An 18,902-nucleotide genomic window follows, 5' to 3' on the forward strand; every position below is an offset into this window, starting at 1 on the left:
AAGTGTTCAATGACTTTGAAAGTAAATTTTTTTCAACCAATCTGTATAAAGACCTTAAGAGGTTTTGGTCTTATGTAAAATCACTAAGTGGTTCAAAATCCTCTATTTGTTTACTTAGGGACCATACTGGCACCAAAATGGAAGATAATAGATAGAAGGCCAAAGTACTGAAATCAGCATTCCGAAATTGTTTCACCACAGAATATTGTAGCACAGTCCCTCCTTCTAATCACTGTACCAATGTCAAAATGGAAGATATTGATAACTGATAGTTGCACAGAAAAGCAACTAAAATTACTTACTAATGGAATGGTATCAGGAGCAGATGAGATACCTATAAGATTCTACAAAGATTATGCAAAAGAACTTGCCCCCTGTCTAACAGAAGATTATCAGAGATCACTCAAGCAATGAAGGGTACCTAGTGATTGGAAAAAAGTGCAGGTCATTCAATATTCAAGAAGGGTCATAAGATAGATGCAGATAATTACAGGCCTATATCACTGACATCTATTGTAGAGTTATAGAACATATTTTATGCTCAAGAATTATGATGTTTTCAGAGAACAAAAGTCTCCTATATAAAAATCAACATAGGTTCTGCAAACAGAGATCTTGCCAAACACAGTTTTCTCTGTTCCTCCATGATATCCATAGCACTGTAGACAGTGGTGCATTTGACACCATACCGCACTAATAATTACTGAAAAAAATAGAAGCTTATCAAATGCCAGATGAGATTTGTGACTGAATTCAAGACCTACTTTCAGATAAAACTCAACATGTTGGTCTTAACAGAAAAAAATTGGTGGACATAAAGGTAATTTACAGATTACCCCAAAGAAGTGTGATAGGCCATTACTCTTTAGAATAGATTACAGATTAGATTAGATACTCTTTAGAATGTATGTAAATGATCTAGTAGAAAGTATTAAAAGCTCTTTAAGACTATTGTCTGTAGAAAATTAACAATACCAGAACACAGCACTGAATCATAGAATAACCTGCAGATGATTGATGAATGGTGCAGGCTCTGATGTATGTAAATGCAACATATAATGCATACATATGAAAAGAAATCCAGTGCTGTGTAACTAGACTATTTATGAGAAAATGCTGGAAACAGTATCACTGTATAATATCTAGGAGTAACTATCCAGAGTGAACTTAAGTGGAACAACCACATAAAACAAATAGCAGGAAAATCAGACACCAGACTGAGATTCATAGAAAGAATCTTAAAGAAACTCATCCATGAAGGGAGTGGCTTGTAAGGCATTTGTTCAACTGATTATTGAATACTGTTAATCAATATGGGAACCTCACCAGGTAGGACTGATGAAAGAGCTCGGGAAGACCCAATGAAAAGAGGCGCGACTGTGTGGTCAGCATGAGAGCATTACTGAGATGCATAACAAGCTCCAGAGACAGATTTTGTGACAGACATGTTGTGCTCCATAAAGGTTTACTATAAAAATTTCAAGAGAACACTTTCCAGGAAGAATGAGACAACATATTACTTCCTCCCACATACATCCTGTGGAATGACCACGACTAGAAATTGGAGCTAATGTGGAGGCTTACAGACAATCATTCTTCCCATGTACCATTCACGAGTGGAACAAGGAAGGGGGGATCAATTAGTGGTACAAAAGTACCTTCTGCCACACACTGTTAGGTGGCTTGCAAAATATGATGTAGACATAGATGAGCTACCACAACGAGAGCATGTGGTATTTCCAGTGTCGATTATTCATGACATTTATTCATGACACTGCCAACAGAGTGTCCTACCTGGAGTTACCTGCAAGCTGAGGTCACTACATATCACACACACACACACACACACACACACACACACACACACACACACACACACACACACACAAATAATAATAATAATAATAATAATAAATTTAACTGGTGTGAGCTAGGGAATATATGCTGGATCAAAACTTTTATTCATAATGAGTTTCCACTGGGGCTGGATGCTGGTGCGTCAGCTCATCTGGGTGGGCAGCAGTAAGTCAATTTCCAGGTGAGTGGCATTGCTCTGAACGATACTGCAATGCAGGTGGCTGTGGTGTGGTGGGTGTTCTGTGTCCAGTTGATGCATTGTGTTTCCATGGCAACTTCTGCACTTTGGTAGGCTGGCTTGCTGTGGTTGATACACTACTGTATCTGCAGAGAGTGAGTGTCCTATCATTTTGTCCCATAATTGTGTATGAGTTTTTGAAGGGAAATTCCAATGATCTGCACAGTGGGTTGCATTGGAGGAAGATGTCCTTCATCATTGCCAAGACTCTGGAAACCAAACTGGTCTACTTTATGTGCCATGTACTTCCACTAGTTGAATAGCTCCAGTTTGCCTCTAGAGTTTTGCTGTGTAATTTTGAGTAGAAGACAAGGGGGTGAGATTCGGTTTGAAAAAACTTTTCTGGTAGACAGAAAGGTTTGCCATACACCAGCTCTGCTGGGGAGGCCTTCACACCTACTTTTAATGCACTGTGCAGTTCCAGCAGCACTACTGGGAAGGCATATACACAAATTTGTCATGTGGCCTATTACAGAGGCATTCAAGGAATATTTTAAGCATTCCCCAGTGACATTTACAACTGCATGAAATCATGAAGTTTTTTCATGTGTATTCCATAGTGTCAGGCCACTGTGCAAAATATTTCTGCCTCCACTGCTGACGCTGGTTGAAAGTCACTTGCTCGGGCTGCCAAAACATGAAATCCAACTTCAAAGTGAACACACACTTTCTCAGAAGTTTGTTTTTTTAGTGAGAATATCTCATCATCTGATATAAACGTCAATCATCGTGGGGTGGTACCGGTAGATTTGTGTGACCTGGAGCGAGAATTGTGCTTCTGGGATGTCAAAACTTCTAAGTGGAACTTGTATGTGCTGTGCTACTTTGCACATCTGGCAGGACATGCAGATCTGAGACCATGTATGGCAGTCCTGTATATTGGATCACACAAATGCAGCATTAGTAGTGCCTCCACAGTGAGATTGTAGTGGTTATGGTATGGTATGTGGCAAGTGCTGGAGTTATTCTAGACAAATTACATGGAACCTTATCGGAATTCACCAATGTTGCCTGCAGTAGCATGCCGTGCTTGGTACACAGCCCAGAGAAAGAAAGAGAGAGAGAGAGAGAGAGAGAGAGAGAGAGAGAGAGGATCCAATGCTGTATGACCAATGACCAGCAAACAATAACTGTCCCTGTTCCCACTCCACTGTCTTGCTTTCTTGTTGGCTCATTCCTCATTGTCCACCAGCTTGATGCACATGCCTTGCTTAGCCATTGGTCAAAGAAATTGCTTGCTGATTCCAGTGCTAGCCGCAATATTTCTCAGAGAATGATAGTTGGAGGGGTCACAGTAATGGCTCACATAACACAGGTTCCCAGATGACTGAGTCCAGATAGTATGTAATGGGGTGTTGGCAAATAGGTATACAAGGAGGATGGTTAGCATGAGGCTTGTCTGGAGTGCTCCAGATGCTGCCTGTAGTTTGTCAGTCCTATGATAGATGTGCAACCATGCACTTTGGAACCTGTGAGGACAGAATGGAGTGGCACATGGGATTCAGCAGCTTGAGTTAACAAACTGTGGTAAGAGCTTAACCACCCCAGGTACTGATGCCTCATTGCATACTATTTTCAGGATTGGTATGTTGTAGGAGAGGTAATGTGTTCAGTTCAGCTGCTGGATGTGTACCAGTCACAGAAACATGAAACCCAGAAATTTCATTTAGTTAACACTGATGACAAATTTAGCTAGATGTAGGTGGATTATGTAGTCATCAAACCTTTAGAAAAGTATGCACAGATGTCTTTTGCATTCTTCTGATGACAATGATGCCAGCAACATCTCACCAATATACCAAAGAAGGAGTCCAGTTCCCACAAAACTTCATTGATAAAGTATTGAAAAGTTTTTGCCACATTCTATACATTATACAGTGAGTATGGGAATTCAAACAGTCCAAAGGGCATAGTTATTTCAGTTTTCTGGAGGTACTCTATTGTCACACTTTGAGAGAACAGTGTGTCACACCAAGTGACAAGCAAAATATCTAATGTGACATGCCGGTTGGCAACTGTCCAAGCTAAGAGTCCTCTACAATCACTAAAGGGGTGCAAACTGTCTAGTTTCTTTGGTACCAGATGAAGAGGGGGGGAGGGGATCCCAGTTTCTTTATGAGGGTTATACTGTGCCTGCTTGGATCACTACATGGAATTATGTTTTACAAGGCAAAGTTTATGGGGCAGTAAATGGCTGGGCTGCAGGAAAACATGAGGATCCTGGAATGATCCTGATGTGATGAACTGTTAACTGGTGAGGTGATGACAGCATTCTGGCAGGTTACACGATCAATGAGAACTGGTTTAGTAGGGACGCCAGTGGTGGCAGCTTACAGTGAGGAAGCATACCAATGGTTCAATGTGCTGTGTAGGCTTGCATACGGCCTTCAGTCATATTTGACCTGGTTCAAAATGGAAGTATTCCTCTCATGTAGGATAAGGTCATAGGAGGACAGCTAATTCTGCTCAATGATGGTGTGGGTCCGTCTGCAATGATAAATCACCAATTGAATGGCCTTCAGAAACCAATACTTCAGAAACCAAAGCTTGTATTTACAGCTACTATGTCATAATTTGTATGTAGTAATTGTTCCATAGCAATTGCCTGCCTGCCAGATGTGGGAAGCTTCAATTTGTGTTTCCTGTCCAGGAACACCTACTTACTCTGTTGTAAAAATGATGGTGGTAAAAACACATATCCCAATCTGGTAATGGGAAGATGCACCTGCTGTGGTTGGCAGTCTAGTGCCTGGTCATTCACTTTCAGGTTTGTGTGAATGTGGCAACATCTGTTGTTCCACTGCAGATAGCCCTCTGCTTCCAGCCATGTTTGTAGCTGCTGCTGGTATTGCTGTTGCAGCACAGCCATCTTTTCCACGTGCTGCCACTGCTGATCAGACAGTAGCTGCTACTGCTGTTGTATCAGTTGCTGCTGGTACTGTAATTGTTGCTGTAGATGTTACATCTGTTCTTATTGTTGTAAATGTTCCACAATACATCATTTTGTCAGTACTTTCTTTTTTTTGTCATCAGTCTACTGACTGGTTTGATGTGGCCCGCCACGAATCCCTTTCCTGTGCTAACCTCTTCATCTCAGAGTAGCACTTGCAACCTACGTCTTCAATTATTTGCTTGACATATTCCAATCTCTGTCTTCCTCTACAGTTTTTGTCCTCTACAGCTCCCTCTAGTACCATGGAAGTCATTCCCCTATGTCTTAGCAGATGTCCTATCAGCCTGTCCCTTCTCCTTATCAGTGTTTTCCACATATTCCTTTCCTCTCCGATTCTGCGTAGAACCTCCTCATTCCTTACCTTATCAGTCCACCTAATTTTCAACATTCGTCTATAGCACCACATCTCAAATGCTTCGATTCTCTTCTGTTCCGGTTTTCCCACAGTCCATGTTTCACTACTGTACAATGCTGTACTCCAGACGTACATCCTCAGAAATTTCTTCCTCAAATTAAGGCCAGTATTTGATATTAGTAGACTTCTCTTGGCTAGAAATGCCTTATTTGCCATAGCGAGTCTGCTTTTGATGTCCTCCTTGCTCCGTCCGTCATTGGTTATTTTACTGCCTAGGTAGCAGAATTCCTTAACTTCATCGACTTCGTGACCATCAATCCTGATGTTAAGTTTCTCACTGTTCTCATTTCTACCACTTCTCATTACCTTCGTCTTTCTCTGATTTACTCTCAGACCATACTGTGTACTCATTAGTCTGTTCACTCCGTTCAGCAGATCATTTAATTCTTCTTCACTTTCACTCAGGATAGCAATGTCATCAGCGAATTGTATCATTGATATCCTTTCACCTTGTATTTTAATTCCACTCCTGAACCTTTCTTTTATTTTCATCATTGCTTCCTCGACGTACAGATTGAAGAGTAGGGGCGAAAGGCTACAGCCTTGTCTTACACCCTTCTTAATATGAGCACTTCATTCTTGATCGTCCACTCTTATTATCCCCATTTGGTTGTTGTACATATTGTATATGACCCGTCTCTCCCTATAGCTTACCCCTACTTTTTTCAGAATCTTGAACAGCTTGCACCATTTTATATTGTCAAATGCTTTTTCCAGGTCAACAAATCCTATGAAAGTGTCTTGATTTTTCTTTAGCCTTGCTTCCATTATTAGCCGTAACGTCAGAATTGCCTCTCTCGTCCCTTTACTTTTCCTAAAGCCAAACCGATCATCACCTAGCGCATTCTCAATTTTCTTTTCCATTCTTCTGTATATTATTCTTGTAAGCAGCTTCGATGCATGAGCTGTTAAGCTGATTGTGCGATAATTCTCGCACTTGTCAGCTCTTGCCGTCTTCAAAATTGTGTGGATGATGCTTTTCCGAAAGTCAGATGGTATATCACCAGACTCATATATTCTACACACCAACGTGAATAGTCGTTTTGTTGCCACTTCCCCCAATGATTTTAGAAATTCTGATGGAATGTTATCTATCCCTTCTGCCTTATTTGACTGTAAGTCCTCCAAAGCTCTTTTAAATTCCGATTCTAATACTGGATCCCCTATCTCTTCTAAATCGACTCCTGTTTCTTCTTCTATCACATCAGACAAATCTTCCCCCTCATAGTGGCTTTCAATGTATTCTTTCCATCTATCTGCTCTATCCTCTGCATTTAACAGTGGAATTCCCGCTGCACTCTTAGTGTTACCTCCATTGCTTTTAATGTCACCAAAGGTTGTTTTTACTTTCCTGTATGCTGAGTCTGTCCTTCCGACAGTCATATCTTTTTCGATGTCTTCACATTTTTCCTGCAGCCATTTCGTCTTAGCTTCCCTGCACTTCCTATTTATTTCATTCCTCAGTGACTTGTATTTCTGTATTCCTGGTTTTCCCGGAACATGTTTGTACTTCCTCCTTTCATCAATCAACTGAAGTATTTCTTCTGTTACCCATGGTTTCTTCGCAGCTACCTTCTTTGTACCTATGTTTTCCTTCCCAACTTCTGTGATGGCCCTTTTTAGAGATGTCCATTCCTCTTCAACTGTACTGCCTACTGCGCTATTCCTTATTGCTGTATCTATAGCGTTAGAGAACTTCAAACGTATCTCGTCATTCCTTAGTACTTCCATATCCCACTTCTTTGTGTATTGATTCTTCCTGACTAATGTCTTGAACTTCAGCCTACTCTTCATCACTACTATATTGTGATCTGAGTCTATATCTGCTCCTGGGTACGCCTTACAATCCAGTATCTGATTTCGGAATCTCTGTCTGACCATGATGTAATCTAATTGAAATCTTCCCATATCTCCCGGCCTTTTCCAAGTATACCTCCTCCTCTTGTGATTCTTGAACAGGGTATTCGCTATTACTAGCTGAAACTTGTTACAGAACTCCATTAGTCTTTCTCCTCTTTCATTCCTTGTCCCAAGCCCATATTCTCCTGTAACCTTTTCTTCTACTCCTTCCCCTACAACTGCATTCCAGTCGCCCATGACTATTAGATTTTCGTCCCCCTTTACATATTGCATTACCCTTTCAATATCCTCATACACTTTCTCTATCTGTTCATCTTCAGTTTGAGACGTCGGCATGTATACCTGAACTATTGTTGTCAGTGTTGGTCTGCTGCCGATTCTGATTAGAGCAACCCTGTCACTGAACTGTTCACAGTAACACACCTTCTGCCCTACCTTCCTATTCATAACGAATCCTACACCTGTTATACCATTTTCTGCTGCTGTTGATATTACTGTTGATATTACCCGATACTCATCTGACCAGAAATCCTTGTCATCCTTCCACTTCACTTCACTGACCCCTACTATATCTAGATTGAGCCTTTGCATTTCCCTTTTCAGATTTTCTAGTTTCCCTACCATGTTCAAGCTTGTGACATTCCATGCCCCGACTCATAGAACTTTATCCTTTCGTTGATTATTCAATCTTTTTCTCATGGTAACCTCCCCCCTGGCAGTCCCCTCCCGGAGATCCGAATGGGGGACTATTCCAGAATCTTTTGCCAATGGAGAGATCATCATGACACTTCTTCAATTACAGGCCACATGTCCTGTGGATACACGTTACGTGTCTTTAATGCAGTGGTTTCCATTGCCTTCTGCATCCTCATGTCGTTGATCATTGCTGATTCTTCCACCTTTAGGGGCAATTTCCCACCCATAGACAAGAGAGTGCCCCGAACCTCTGTCCGCTCCTCCGCTCTCTTTGGTAAGGCCGTTGGCAGAATGAGGCTGACTTCTTATGCCGGAAGTCTTCGGCCGCCAATGCTGATTATTTATCAAAATTTAGGCAGTGGCGGGGATCGAACCCAGGACTGAAGACGTTTTGATTATGAAACGCTACCCCCCCCCCCCCCCCCCCTTCTTTTTTTTACATTTTTATTTGAAGTGTACAACTACTACCACATGCACTATTAATGAAATACTGGCTATTTCATGTAACGTACTTCCAACAACTGCACACATACTGATGCTTGTGGCACAGTAGGTAGTGGTCTACTGCCACTGGAGAGCACAGTCTTTTAGGTGTTGGTCATTCAGGACTTTGCAGCAGATATGTGCAGAGCAACCTAAAAGTTGAGGGCACTGGAAATATAAATGGGAGTTAAATGAGTGTAAGACAGATACTTTATAGAGTTACAATATCACCAACAGAAATAGACACTGCTAAGTATAACCAGAACACATGCTTCAGAATCGGGAGAAAAAGAAAATATATCACCAAGTACAGTAGAGGCTATCATGGATTAATTCAAGGTTTGGGCAAAAGAAATGAAGCTGTTAATAGAACAGAATGCAGTCAAAATGGCAGCTCAAGTCAGTCATAAAAGAGTATACCGTTACGTTTGCATAGAGTGGATAATAATGTATCTATAGGTATCTGTCAGCAATTTTACTTTATAAGTATAAAAAAATGAGAGAAATTATCTGAATAGAAGGCAAATCAAGCAGAGAAATTTGTTTGTGAGTGTAAAAGAGACTAAGAAATTGGAATATATACTGTGTATCACGAGAAACTCATGAGGGACACGAAGTTGTGCAAAATTCAGAATTGATGACTGGTAGTACCCTGCCTGACAGAATGCAGATTAGATCAAAATAAAATTATTTAGCTTATAAATGATGAAAATGTCAAATTTAATGAAAAATGCACCAGTTAATGCACTAAAGAAGAAAATATGAAAAGGTACAAGTGTAAGTAATGATGTCTGAACACATGTTCATCCTGTTCCTTCATCTTGTTAATGTTTTCCATATGCTCCTTTCTTAGCTCAGTCTGTGGTGAACTTTGTCATCCCTTATTTTATCAATCCACCAAAATTTTAACATTTCTCCATAGCACCATGTCTGATATGCTTCAGTTATCTTATATTCCAGCCTTCCCAGTATCTGTGATTCACTTCCATACAGCGCTGTGCTTCAAACATACATTCTCAGGATTTTTTTCTCAAAAAAGTCCTGTGTATGATACCAGTAGACTTCTCTTGGCCAATAATACCCACTTTGCCTGTGTTAGCCTGCTTTCTATGTCCTCTTTGCTTTGTATGTCAAAAGTTACTTTGCTTCTAAGGTAGCAGAATTCCTTCACTTAGTTTACTTCATGATCACCAATTTTAATGTTAAGTTTTTCACTGTTCCCATTTTTGCTACTTCTCATTACTTTTATCCTTTTCTGGTTTAGTCCCAATCCATATTCTGTACTCATTACACTGTTCATTCCATCCAACAGATCCCGTAATCCTTCATAACTTTCAGTGAGGATGGCAATGACATCATCCGCAAATCTTGTCATTGATATCCTTCACCCTGAATTTTAATCCCACTCTTCAATCTTTCTTTTATTCCTATCATTGCTTCATCACTGTATAGATTGAACAGTAGGGATGAAAGGCTGCATCTGTGTCCTGTTTCATTCTTAGTTTTCCTGTCTTATAGTTGCACCCTGGTTCTGTTACATAATGTATATCAACCATCTTCCTCTATGGTTTACTCCTATTTTCTCAGAATTTCGAACATATCTCACCATTTGACTTGTCAAGTGCTTTTTCTGAGTTGACAGGTCCTATGAATGTGTCTTGATTTTCCTTTAGTCTTCCTCTTGTTAATCAAGTGCAATGTCAGAACTGATCATCATCTAATAGTTCCACAATTAGCTTTTCCATTCTTCTTTATATTATTCTTGTCAGCAACTTGAACGCATGAGCTGTTAAGCTGATTGTGTGATACTCCCACACTTATCCGTCCTTGTTATCTTTGGAATTGTGTAGATGGCATTTTTCCAAAAGTCTAATCATATATTGCCAGTCTCGTATATTCTACCCACCAGCTTGAATAGTTGTTAAGTTCTCACTTCCCCTATTCATTTTAGAAATTCTGTTAGATGTTAGCTATCATTTCTGCCTTATTTGATCTCAAGTCTTCCAGAGCTCTTTTAACTTCTGACTCTGGAAACCTTATGTCTTCCATATAGACTCCAATTTCTTCTTCTATAACATCACCAGACATGCCCTTCTCCTCATATAAGCCTTCAATTTACTCTTTCCATCCATTCTCCTCTGTGACTAACAAAGGAATTGTCACTGCACTCCTAATATTATCAGTTTTGCTCTTAATTTCCCCAAAGGGTGTTCTGAGTTTTCTATGTGTTGAGCCAGTCCTTGCTTTTTCAATTTGTCCATGTCTTTTCTGCAACCATTTCACCTTGGCTGTCCTGCTCTTACTATTTATTGCATTCCTAAGGAGCTTATATTGCTGTATTCCTGTCTTTCCCTGAACATTTTTGTACTTCCTTCCTTTGCAGGTCAAATGAAGTTTTCCTTCTGTTTCCCAGAATTTCTTCTCAGTTATCTGCCTTGTACCTGTGTTTGTCAGTCCAACGTGTGACTGTCTTTTTTAGAGATGTCTCTTGGCAGGCCCTTCCCAGCGATCCAGATTGGAGGCTTATCTGGAATCTTTTGCCAATGGGGAGATCATCATGACACTTTTTCAGTTACCGGCAACATATCCTGTAGATACACATTGTGTGCCTTTAATGCAGTGATTTAAAATGTCTTCTGAGTATTCATTTTATTGATCGTTGGTGATTCTTCCACCTTTTAGGGGCAGTTTCCCATACCAAGGGCAAGAGATTGCCCTGCTCCTCTGCCCTACTTGAGAAGGCTGTAGACAGAATAGGGGTGACTTCATAAACCAGAAGTTCTTGGCTCTAATTGCTGATGAGAACTATCCTATCATGCCATTACTCATAATTTAAGCAGTGCTTGGGTTAGGACTCAGGGCATTTTTTTTACTAGTCAAGGGTGCCACCACTAGATCATGGGTTATTGAATATATGTTTGATAGAATTACATACACCCTGTAGGCCAACCCAGTATTTAATATCAAACAAAGAAGTGGATGTTTATGTGGTACCAGAGTTACCACAAACTGTACCACTCAATGACAAGTTATTCTGTAGTTGAAGTAAGAACTGTGAAGTCTTGTGAAAAAAAATTGTATATGTGAAGCATGCTCTTAAAAATACAGAGTGGAATCGTATGCAAATCTGATGAGGATTAGAAGAAATAATAATGATTTGTGTGACCCAAGCCTGGAAAGGTCCAATAAAAGGTAATCCTGTTCAGTCTTATGACTGATCTAATGTGGTTCACCATGATTTCCTCCACTGTGCTAATCTCTACATCTGAGAGCAACACTTACATTCAACAGTCATTTGTTGAATGTATTTCAATTTCTGTCTCCCAGGTTTTATATCTCCATCAAGTACAAGGGTGGCTAAGAATTCAGCTCACAGGCCAAGCAATGGGCTGTATGCCATAGTCCTAAGTGAAACTGCATGTTTCTTCCACCAACATGCCACATTCTATGAGTGGGAGGAGGGATACATTGTGGACATACTATATTTGGCAATGCAGTTGTACTGCATATGACTTGGTTTCATATCTCTTAACAACATAGATCACAAACGGAACAAATCATCAGTATTACTTAATTATTTTTGTCACACTGATGACATAGTACAATTTTTATTTGGTACAAACTGTTGGAATACAGACAGACAGAGACTATTTCACAAGTTTTTGCACTCAGGTATCCATATAATCTTGACTTATTTAGTTTCATAATAGAAAAAAAGCCTTCCACACACATATTCTGACTGAATTATTTTATCACATATGCAAACTCATTTGAAGATGTGGAAACTCTCCCTGAAGAAAACACGTTAGATATGCCAGGCATTATTAATGAAAAAGGATTTGTCTTTAAAATGGGACTTAAACTGCAGATCAATCAGTTACATTTGCATATGCATAGGGGCACTTTGAACTGAAAGTGGTCTTGAAAACAGACATAGGATTGGCAGCATCCTCAAAAATGTTTAAGTTATCCTTGTAATTCTTTCAAGTCAACTACGAATTCTTGAAATCTCACATCTTCTTTAACATCTGTGAGCTTAAGGGACTGGACTCTGCCTTTTGTTACAATTTGTCCCTTTTACAATGCGATTTTTCTTTGTAAATGCATCCACATCAATCAGAAATAAGTTGTTTCTCCCCTTACAGTGTCTTACCGTGGGCAGTGTGCAGCCTAGTCCATATAAAATGCGAGGTCTGCAATCCATTCCACATGTTCTAATTTTCATTCCTGCACACTTTTTTCCTTCACAAATCCAATAATAGCAGGCTTTATATTGAAGAATCATTCCAGCCTGCCCCTTGACTTAAGCAACATACTTTATAGTTGTATGTAAAGTCTCCATACTCTTCATTCTGTTCCATCAAAAACTGTTGCAACAGACAATAGAATGATGAATGTAACTTCAGAAATTCAGTTCAATTTCGACACATGCTCCCTGCCTGCAAATTTAGCACAAAGTGCTTCTTGAGGTACAGAACAATAAACCCCATCTGTTTATAATGGCAAATTTTTGCTCTTTCATTATGAAATAAGTCTTTTAATTTTTTCTGCACAGTGTTAGAATGTCATTTCATAGTAAATTTGTAGTACATGTCAATTATGCAAGTGCATTATAGTTATTGAGAATTCTCAGCCCTCTCTTCTGTCATTCACATTCATTTTTAAGGTTTATGACAGTAAAATTGTAGACTGCCTCTTTCTGTGAAAACAGCCTATGGACCTGTGAATGTCTTTCATATGATGAACAAACAGTGATGTGAACTGAAGAGAGTCGTGTTGGCTGAAAAATGTCGCACGAAAATACCAAATGAAATGTTGTAATGATTACTTCTAGGAAGAAATGAGAGAAGCCAAGACAGAACAACAAATGGCCTGCCTGTGGTCTGCACATTCTGCATGTATGAAATTTTCCATGCTGTGGCCAGCCCTGGTCTAGTACCATGGAAATTGCTCCCCACTGTTTTAATACATATCCTATCTCCCAGTCACTTCTTTTAGCTTCCCACCTATTCCTTTCTCACTGATTCTGTGGAGAACCTCCTCATTTCATATTTCAGCAGACTATTTGCAATGGAGTTATGCAGTCTAGTGGTAAGACATTCAATAAGATCCTATCTAACATAAAGCAAGAGATTAGTAATCCTTAGCAACACAAAAGAAAGTTAAAAACATAACTTATTACTCATTCTTTTTACAAACTATCTGAATATGTGGATTCAAGGACTGAAAGGTTCTGTTAGCTACATGACAATCAGAAATGTTTGTTTTATAAAGATGAATGACAAGCAGTAACATACTATAAATAGGCCTCAGTATTTATGCATGCAAAAAATATTTTGTTTGTAAGATACCATTGTAATTAAGTATATATTAACATACCAATGGGAGGTAAACAGCAACTGTGTTCTAAAACTCAGAAACCAGCAGCTGTTCCCAAAGTACGAATTTCATTTCTAATTTACTTGGTTTCCTTAGATGGCATTAGTGTGAGCAGCATTAGGAAGTGTAGTGATAATATGTTGTTAATACAGTATATAGATTAAGTATTAATGATGTCTTTGTCTTTTGTGAATGTATATCTTGACTCCACATAAATGAAGATTCTCCTCCTTGATGGGGTCTATCAAACATGATTTTAAACTGCAAGTGCTGCTAACAGTAAATGTCCGTTTAGGTCGTTAGGTCGTAGTTATACCCCACTACCCGTATGATATTCCATTCCAGCAGTACAATACTTGTTTTGTGTATATTAAATGTATTTTTATAAATTCTAGAAGGAGCTAATACTGAATTATATTCTGTATAAGTTACATGAAAAAAAGGAAGGTGTCGTTTTCTGTGTGAGAGAAATGTTTATTATAAATTAATGGGTAAAAGGAGTAAGCTCACACAGGTGTGATGTTCAAATTAATTATTTCATGATTTTTGTCAATGTTTTCACTGCTACCATACTGGAAGCTGATGTATTATTATAGAAGACTGTAATAAAGTAAACTTGGAAGAAAGGAAGAAAGGATAATTTGATACTAAAACATCTGAAAGAATACACTTGTACTGTTACAATCTATAACAAACCATGCATTTATCTGTGTGAGAAGTGTTGAGTATTTGTACATAAGATTACTGCTTCTTTTCCATTAGCATGAATTTTAAAGAGGTACTGTACCACTTCACAGTGAATGAGTGGTGCAGTGGTAAGACACTGGATTCATAGTGGGGAGGAATGTGGTCACAACTTAATTTGGCCATCCAGATCTAGGTTTTCTGTGATTTTCCTAAATCACTTAAGGTGAATGTCAGACTGGGCGCTTTGAAGGGGATGAGCAATTTCTTTCACCATCCTTCTGCAACACAATCCTCATTTTAATGGTAGATGCCAGTTCTCAAAGTGTATGCTTTTTAACTTCTATCCCGAAATGTGGTTATTTGCTAAAAGAATTTATTATTTGGTATTTGTTTTCAACTAAATGAAATAAAACTGTTTTTGCTATTAAAAAACTTACTTAAAAGAAAGTTAACTTTAAAAATATAACTAAACAATCTGACTAATAATTTACATTTAAAAAGTGCTGATGGTTCTGTTCTAACCCAACAACACTGTAATTTATTGCTCGAACAGTACACACACACATGGAGGGCAAGGTACACTATAATTAACAATATACAAGTGGCCAGCAGAGCCTGGAACTCTGGCCTATGTACTAATTAGTTCCAACAGGAAGCACAGCTGGCAGGCTGTGCACGCTATTGCTGCTGAACTAGGAAGTGACAGACACACAAAATTGGTAGTTACAACAGTCTCATAATACATTTTCTTTCAAAAATAATTTTTGTGAACATTATGGCTAATACACAAAATAGCAAGCAAGTTAACTGGAATTCATATGTAATTACCACATGTCAATGGATTAACAGGCACTGTTGAAGCAAGGAGAAGTTGCAATGTCATTGCAAAGTACTTGCAAATCATTGCAGGGGCTGCAGCAGGGATAATGGAGATAACAATTGGGGCATGAGATGCATCATGACTAATACAGCTGAACTGTCAGAGCTTCAAACTTATAAAGCCTTACTCACAGAAGAGCGTGTGACTTATTGTCCATTCCTAGTAGCCAAAGAGACTAATCTGGTTTATGAAATAGTTACTGAAAAAAAAAAGGCCACAGAGCAGGCTCACTGTCCAAAATATAATTTGTTAAGAAAGCCAGTTTTTTTTACGGTTTCTTCTAATCATTGTAGGGGAGTGATTGTCTCTTCCCCCCACCCCCAGCAGTGCCCTTCCTGTAGAAATCACTATGCTTCTTCCTCTCTCCTCACAAACCCTACTGAGAGGAGCTCAGCATAACTTTTACAGACTGTCCCCTGGAAGGAAGGAAGATTAGGGTTTAATGTCCTGTCAATATCAAGGTCATTAGAGAATGAGCACAAGTTAAGAATGTTTCCAGAATGGGGAAGGAAATCAGCCATGTGCTTTCAAAGGGACCATTCCAGCACCTGCCCTGAGAGATTTCGGAAAATTAGAGAAAACCTAAACCTGAATGGCTGAACATGGACTTGAACCATCATCCTCCCAAATACTGGATCAGAATGCTAACTGCTGCACCACCTCACTCCATCCCTCACCTCTGGAAATCTCCCTGCCCCCATCCCTCCCCCTCACCCTTCAATTTGGTGATCAAGAGAACAGCATGCCACTGTGTTGAACCTTAATCTTCAGTCTGCTTCTGAACTGTATTTTAGTGTTTCTTTACCTCACTTCCTATAAATCAGTTTTCTGATAAATGAATTAATTAACCAGCTTATAAAATTTAAGAAAACTCCCTCTTCCAGTCAGTCAGTACTAGTACAACTTAAGCTTTCTTTTTCCTATTTAAATTTAGTTTGAGTAAGACTAAATATTTCATAACAATTTAAAAATAGTTAATTAGTAATGCTGATTATAAAATCAGCTTCGCATTGTTTATGGATTCTCTGACTTTTTCTACATCCTAGAAAGGTCTCCTTCACAGTCAGATCAGTGTAACACAATTAATGACTTATAATATTTATTGCTGTATTTTCTTTCCTATTGTTTCCTTTTGTTATTTTATTATATGACTGTTGTTCTTTTCTTCATCTGTGTCCATGTTTGAATGAACTGTTATTTGAATACTGAAGTCTCTTCTGTTATCTCTGATTTAGTTATCATCACTTTTAACTTTTCGATATTTTGTAACTTGATTGTTTTCTGAAATCTCCTGATTAATTAATGTCTCATACTCTTACTTTATTTATTCTTTGACCTGTAGTACTCAGTGACTTCTGTGCATAGTCCTAAAATTTCATTATCTCCAATCCTTTTTTTATCAAAGGAACTCTGTATTACAAGAACTGAAGATAGACCACCTTTTGTATATGACTATCAGGTTGCTGTCACCTTAGTCTGATATTTCTTTTCTAGTTTCCTTTTGTTATAATTTAATTTTTGGATATTCCTTTTTTACAAAAATCCTTACATTATAGGTGATGACCTGTATGTAGCAGTACAAGTACGTGGTGGTCCAGAATCTTACATGGAAACATCTTGGGTACAAATTGTTGATCTACGTAAATCAGATGCTGGGACATACACCTGCATTGCAGTCAATTCTGAAGGAATGGCCAGTGCTTCAGCAAAAGTTACAATTCATGGATAGGTGAGTATATATATAAGTTGTGGAAGTAGTTTTGAGCTCATTAGAAGTCTGAAACGCTTAGTAACACAGATGTCTTAGCTGCATTGGTCACTTCATAAAATAAAATAGTGTATTAAACTCGGTACTATACACATTGTGAAGATGTTAAGGTATAATAATGCCACACGTAATATACCTGTGAAATGATAGGATGGTTTGAGCTTATAGTTGAAGACAGCTAATGTTTTGGTACTACCATGAATTCAAGTACCAGATGTGATATTTGAGGGACTGATCATGTTGACTGCATTTGAGTGACATTATTTCATTCTGAAAACTACCTATCATCATTTCCAAGCCACTATAATACAGGGAAATGGTTCTTATTTTTGAATATCTGGAGGTAATTTATACTGTAGTGCTCTACCATAGTAGGTCTGTAGAATATATAATAACATGATCTGTATCTGTATAAGTGCAAATGTTATTCTCACAAAGATGGTACAACAGGGATACATCTGCACTGTTTGAAGCTATTACATGAACTGTCTGAGACAAATAACTTGTACACAGTCTCAGTTGACCACCAGTGATATTATTTATCATCACGGAGTTCCCATAGAAGCTCCCTCTCCCCATAGTGCAGAGGACTGTGAGCATAGATATGAAGAGTGTAGAGGCGAAGAGACAGAATGGCAGTAGAGAGGTCATCAGGGCACTGTGTGGCAGGACAGGAGTATTGTCATCTCTGCAAGTTGGTTTGGGGAGGAGAGGCAGTGTATTCTAAACAGCATACAGGTGGTAGTCATGAAGTTGTGCTGGTACATGGTGAAGCTAGTTGAAGCATGACTGTGTGGTGATATCAAAGTTTGGAGGGGTAGTGGAAAGGTCAATGGGGAGATATGGCACTGGTGCGGCTGCATGATCAGAAGAGGGCAGGTGGGGAAGCATAATGGTGAGAAGACCATAGCAGAGAAGCAGAAAGGGAGAGTGGTGGTATTGATCTCATGTGGTATCTTAAAGGTTTCCTTCAAGCAACAGGTAATAGAGCCATCTGCAATGTGCATGCTGCCTCTCAATTAGGAGGTCATTATAGATCAATCTGATGTCAAGGCCTTCAGGAAGAAAGTCATGGACATTGAGGCACAACTGAAAAGTCAGTGGTACATCCATCACCAGGCCACCTAACAGAGCAGTGGAGTGAGATTATCAGGGATCATTTCTAGGTAAATCTTCTTGTACAATCCCACTGGCTTAAGGTGACTGACAGTAACTGTTGTAGGTTTCCTATGTAACAGTATGTCAAAGGCACAGTCAGCCCATCAAAGTATCTTGTGTGGACCTGAGTATGGGGGCTGCAAAGCTGGTCAGATTGTATCATTACACAACATCACAAACTTATAATCTTTTAGAGTCACGTGAAGGAATACTTTAGGTGCTGTGTAAGGAAAAGGGTAGAAATGTGGAGCTGGGCGATACAGCATTTTACTCATGAAGCCAGGCCAGGCAGATCAGGAATCAAAGGTTTTTGGAACACAAAGTCACCGTTCAGGGAGAGCACTACACCATACAAAATTTCAGTGAACAAAGGTCACATTTATGGTCTGCACACACTCCCAGGAGTACCCATGGTAAGCCTCTGTCCAGAGTGTGATATGGCATATTAGAGCCACCTTTAAGGTGTGATGCCACTGCTTGATGAGCCTGTTACTCTGTGGATGACACACTGTCATTCTAAATTGACTG

At 39.1% G+C, this 18,902-nt stretch overlaps 1 protein-coding gene across 1 annotated transcript in view; it reads left to right on the forward strand.

The window, feature by feature from the left end:
* The window catches only part of LOC126470486 (insulin-like growth factor-binding protein-related protein 1), a 200,822-nt gene extending 183,641 nt beyond the window's left edge, over positions 1 to 17,181 (forward strand). The window contains exon 5 of the mRNA XM_050098398.1: positions 17,005 to 17,181. Within this exon, the coding sequence (XP_049954355.1) occupies positions 17,005 to 17,177 (173 nt within the window). The 3' untranslated portion in view covers positions 17,178 to 17,181. The remainder of the gene's footprint in view (positions 1 to 17,004) is intronic.
* The last annotated feature ends 1,721 nt before the right edge of the window (positions 17,182 to 18,902 follow it).

Source organism: Schistocerca serialis, chromosome 1, assembly GCF_023864345.2.
Source record: "Schistocerca serialis cubense isolate TAMUIC-IGC-003099 chromosome 1, iqSchSeri2.2, whole genome shotgun sequence".
NCBI lineage: Eukaryota > Metazoa > Arthropoda > Insecta > Orthoptera > Acrididae > Schistocerca > Schistocerca serialis.